The 5,000-nt window shown below is 52.1% G+C and overlaps 1 protein-coding gene across 1 annotated transcript; it reads right to left on the bottom strand.

Annotated features, from left to right (window-relative positions):
- Positions 1–350: 350 nt before the first annotated feature.
- On the bottom strand, positions 351–1,274 carry LOC148771427 (uncharacterized). Its single transcript, XM_088815984.1, has one exon. It carries the CDS (start codon positions 1,272–1,274, stop codon positions 351–353), a length of 924 nt encoding a protein of 307 aa, XP_088672110.1.
- Positions 1,275–5,000: the final 3,726 nt, after the last annotated feature.

Raw genomic sequence — 5,000 nt, 5'->3', positions numbered from 1 at the left:
TCGGCCCCGTGGCAACAACATGATGATCAACCGGTTCGCCAATAATGCGAGTGCCCAAGAAGTTTCGATAGAAAGTCTCAAATTCGTCAAGTACCTCGTCTCGGGATGTGGTGAACGTGCCATCCACCTTGCGAAGTGCTGTAATATTGTTGCGTTTAGCATTTCGCTTTGCCATCCCATGAAAAAATTTCGTCGTTCGGTCCGAGTCTCGTAGGTGGTGCAATTTCGCCTTTTGGTAGAAAAAACTCTTCTCTGCTTTCGCCAAGAACCGATATTTCTCCACCGTTGCCATCACTTCCCCACATAGTTGTTGATTATGGGGGTCATTATGGTAGATTTGCTGAATTTCCTCAAGCTCCCCCCCCCACACGCTTCACCCGTTCAGATATGTGCCCGAACTCTCGCCTGTTGAACCGTTTAAGAGGGTGCTTTAGGGCCTTGAGGTTCTTGCACATGGCCCACTGACGGCTGCCCCGGTAGTTCGCCGTCCATATCTCCTTAACTTCCCGTTGGAAATCGTCGTGCTGAGTCCACATGTTGAAAAAACGAAAAGGACGGGAAGCCGGGGGTTCGGTCCCACCCAGTCGCACAATCACCGGAGAGTGGTCCGACACGCCCCCGAACGGCAGGAATTGTGCCGAACTAGCTTCGAACACATCACGCCACGTTTGATTTACAAGCGCACGGTCAAGTTTGCTCCACACCGTATGGTTTGTCCACGTATATTGAAATCCGGTCGAAGGTAAGTCCTCTAGTCCGCTTCGACGAACGCATGTCTGTATATCGTTCAACAAGTAGGGGGTCATCAAGTTGCCACCCGATTTCTCCTCCGGCTTGAGCACCACGTTGAAATCACCCAAGCATAGCCACGGCTCAGTAACATTCGACCCAAATTCCACCAACGACTGCCATAGGGGCCGTCTCGTAACCGGGGTGAAAAGCCCATACACAAAGCTAGCGTAGAATAGTCGATTGGTGACTAGACACGTTACCTTGCAATGGATCACCTGCGATGTCATACCAAGAACTTCCACCCGAGCCACATCCGGATTCCAAATAACGAGGATCCGGCCTGCCGTGTGGAGGTGAAAGTTGTCGGCCTTCTTCCAATGTCGAAACCGTCGTTCCATAATCGAGCTCAGAGTTCCCGGGTCCCAAATTTTCGTCTCCAGTAAGCCACAAACCGAAAGTTTGTGCTTACCCAGGAGGTCCCCGACCTCCTTCTGCGTGAGGGAGTTGAGCAACCCCCTCACATTCCAACATCCCACAATCATTTCGCCTTTGGGGGTTTCTGGCCCCCCCGCGGCTCTGCATCCTCACTCTCAACACGAACAAGCTTCGACTCAACTTCCACCTCTAAATCCACGTCTTTTGGTAGCAGAATTGCAGTCGATGGGAGATTCTTCTTTTTAATGGTGAATTTCGACTTAGGGGCTGTACCCTGGGATTTTGGGGAGTGTAGGGCATTAAACTCCACCAAGGATCCCCGGTCATCGTCATCCGCAGCATAGCACTCAGTCGAGCCATCCTCCGATTCATCATCCTCAGCACTCACGATCACCTCAGCACCCACGGCTTTGTCGCCCGTTTCAAGCTCCGGATCCTCCGCAAGTACCGTCCGTTTACCAGCCCAAACCGTAGTTACCGGTAGGTCTTGTGCAGCACTCACCACCGGTTTCGGTTTGCGGCTACGTCCTCGCTTCACTACCGCCTCTGCTCGACATTGATCAGTTTTATGCGTAAGAGTCTGGCATTTCGAGCAATACACCGGTTCATAACTATACTCGATTGGGGCCTCATAGCTTTTCCCTTTCGCATTGATCAACGTGAGAGAACGTCGTAACGGTTTCGATGCGTCCACCTCCACTTGCAGCCGAGCGAAACCTAGCCTCCCCATCTCACTCGTAACCTTGTCCATTTGTACCGGTTTACCTATCTTCTGAGCGATCTTACTCAACGCCTTTTTGTTGTAGAGCTCCGCAGAGATGTTGCGTATGATCACCCAAACCGGTACAAACATCATGTCGTTGATGTCAAAGTTGAAGAATTCCGGCATGGAGCGAATGTAGAGAGTCGCCAGTCCATGTTCGAATTTCCCCAACTCCACCACCTTCATCCGATCTTGGTCCGTTGTGAATTTGAACACAATCCACCCCGTAGGGTGGATCTGAAACTTCACCGGGACCTCCCATTGAGCCTTGATCGCACGTATGGCCTCAACACCGGGGAATTTCCCCGGAAAATACGCCACGGCCAAGAATACGCCCTTCGTTCCCCAATCAGTCTCGTCATCTTCGTCAAATTTCAGCACATTGGAGTCGTCCAATCCGGTAACCGAATCCAGTGCAAGATCCTCCGGTGGTGGTGGCCGTCCTTTGAAGAATTGAGCCCAATTCACACGTTCGCCATCACCGGAGTGCAGTCCCTTCGTAGATCCACGAATTTCACCCGCCGTTGATGTCTCGGCATGTGGTATTTTCGTCGTCGTAGTAGCCTCAATCGCCGGTGTGACCGGTGTTTGCAAAGGGGGTGCCGGTGTGGCACCAACCCCGTCACCGGTCACCGCTTTTCCTTTGCCGGCCGTGGCCGGTTTCGGAGCACCGCCCAAGTCAGCCGGTCCCTTCCCCTTGTCCACCGCCGCATTCACCGCCTTCTTCCTAGCCATAGCGGCCGTCAAACCCTAACCCCTTGTAACGCCCTACCCAAACCCTAGCCGTGAGGCCCACCAAACAACCCTAGCCCACTACTTCGGCCGAGATCCCAAGCCACCAACGGCCGTGAACCCTAGCCGTCCACCACCGCCGACAAACCCTAGCCCCGGCCCAACCAAGTGGCCCAATCACCGGCCACGAAACCCTAGCCGTCTAGGGTTTCGGGGAGCCCTAGCCGTCAATGCCGCCGGATCCCAAACACCGGCCGTTTCCCCCCACCGGAAGTTATGGCCGTCAAGAGAACGCACGGCCAAGATCCGATGAAGAGCCTTCAAAAACACACGCCGTAACCACCACGTCGTGGCCAAACCTCACCCAATTCGTAGATCCGGTCGATCCACGCACAACCAAGCAATCCAAACACACAAAGACCGAACGAATCCACAAGCACCTTCAAACCACGTACAAGATCTTGAAAAACGAAAGAGAAGACAAAAACGTAACTCCTTAACCCGAAGACAGAAACCTTCAAAATCACCCTCGTTGTGAGCGCGCCGATGAGACGAGTTGATTGGTTGTGAAACCAAGCCAATCCGATCACCGGAGAAGGAGGAGCCGCCGACGGAAGGCACCACCGTGGTCGAGAAAACCTAGGGGGCGGAAATTTCTTTTCCTAACCTTGGGAGCGTTTTTTTACTACTGAGAGCTCTTTCTACTGAGAGCTCTTTCTACTGAGAGCTCTTTCTATTTTTTTTGATTGAAGATGTAAATATATAAATCAAAAAAAAGTCGTAGACAATTACAACGGGCATACCCGAGGGAATTGAAGCACTAACGGATGGCTACAAGCCATCGAAAAGCGTAAAAACGTAAAGAAAAACATCAAGTTCGAAAAACAGAAAAGTATCGGTTGGGGGTAAGCCCCAAGCCCTAGTTTGCGTCGGTTTGGCCTATCATGAATCGGCCTCCACTGCTGGTCGTCAGTTCCGGATGCTGCATAAACATAGCTGAGTAAACGTGGGTCTTGATCCTCGTAGTAATTTCGGTAGCCGTCGATTCCGTCATGTCGAATTTCGCCCTGTTCCGAGCTGCCCAAATGTGGTACACAACACTCGCCAAAGCACATCTCCTCGCCTTGCTTCGATAAGATTTGCCCTTGACATCCTTCACAAGCCACTTCAAAGCTGCACGTAGCGTCGTCGGTCGTTGGGCGATCCCCAACCAAACGCGAATCCGGTCCCATACTTCCCTCGAAATGCTACATCGAAAAAAGAGGTGCTCACGGTCTTCGTTCCCCGCTCCGCACAAAACACAAGTCTTCTCCACCGTCGCGAACTTTGACACATTATCTAGGGTTTGCAGCCGATCAAGGGCAGCTAACCATAGAATGAAAGAATGTTTGGGAGTCATTGAGTGGTCCCAAATCCGTCGGCCCCAAGGCGGCCCCCCGGCAGGGGCCGATATCCAGTCGTATACTCGTCCTACCGTGAGCTTCCCCATGCTCGAAAACTCCTCCAATCGAGCAAGAAGCAAAGGAAATGACCCCGCCTTGCCCACGATTTCATCCCGAATGCTGCAGATATTTTTGAAGTACGGGGGTGAAGTCGTCGACGGATGCCAGTCCCATACAGCCGTGCCTTTGAGATAAAATTCGTTCACCCATTGGATCCACAGGGAGTCCTTTTTCAAGTGGATATCCCATAGGTCCTTCACTAACAAGCAACGGTTCCACGTGCGCAAACACCGAAGCCCCAGCCCCCGATCGGCCTTCGGCTTGCACAAGTGCTCCCAACCGACTTTTGGCGCACTAGTTCCCCACAAGAAATCCCGCGCCATATCCTCAATACGACCAATAACCGTAATCGGCACCGAAAAAATCGAAAGCCAATAGCAACACGTACCTTGCACCACTGCTTTCAGAATCTCCAGTCGCCCTGCATAAGATAAAGTGTGCCCCTTCCAAGCTCCGATGGCGTGCTCGATTTTGTCAAGCAGCGGTTGGTAATTCAGCACTCGCAGTTTAGACGCGGCAAGTGGAATGCCTAAGTATCGAAAAGGGAAGGTGCCGGTGGCAAATCCAAACTCCTCCACAATCGATGTGCGTTCCGTCTCATGGACTCCGGCAAGAAAAATATTCGACTTCAGGTTGTTCGCTTGAAGCCCTGATGCACGGCCAAACTCGAGGACCGTGGTAGCTAGTGTACGTATGGATGCAGCATCTCCTCTCGAAAATAGCATCAAGTCATCGGCGAAAATGAGATGCGTCAATTTGTGCACATGGCACATCGGATGGAAGTTGAGCTCTTGCTCCATCGATCGAGTATGCAGCAGTCTCGATAGAGATTCCAT

Source organism: Erythranthe guttata, chromosome 3 (assembly GCF_056151865.1).
Source record: "Erythranthe guttata isolate IM_541 chromosome 3, IM_541, whole genome shotgun sequence".
NCBI classification, from domain to species: domain Eukaryota; kingdom Viridiplantae; phylum Streptophyta; class Magnoliopsida; order Lamiales; family Phrymaceae; genus Erythranthe; species Erythranthe guttata.
Note: the sequence above shows the minus strand (reverse complement) of the source record. Positions and strands in the feature narration are given on the sequence as shown.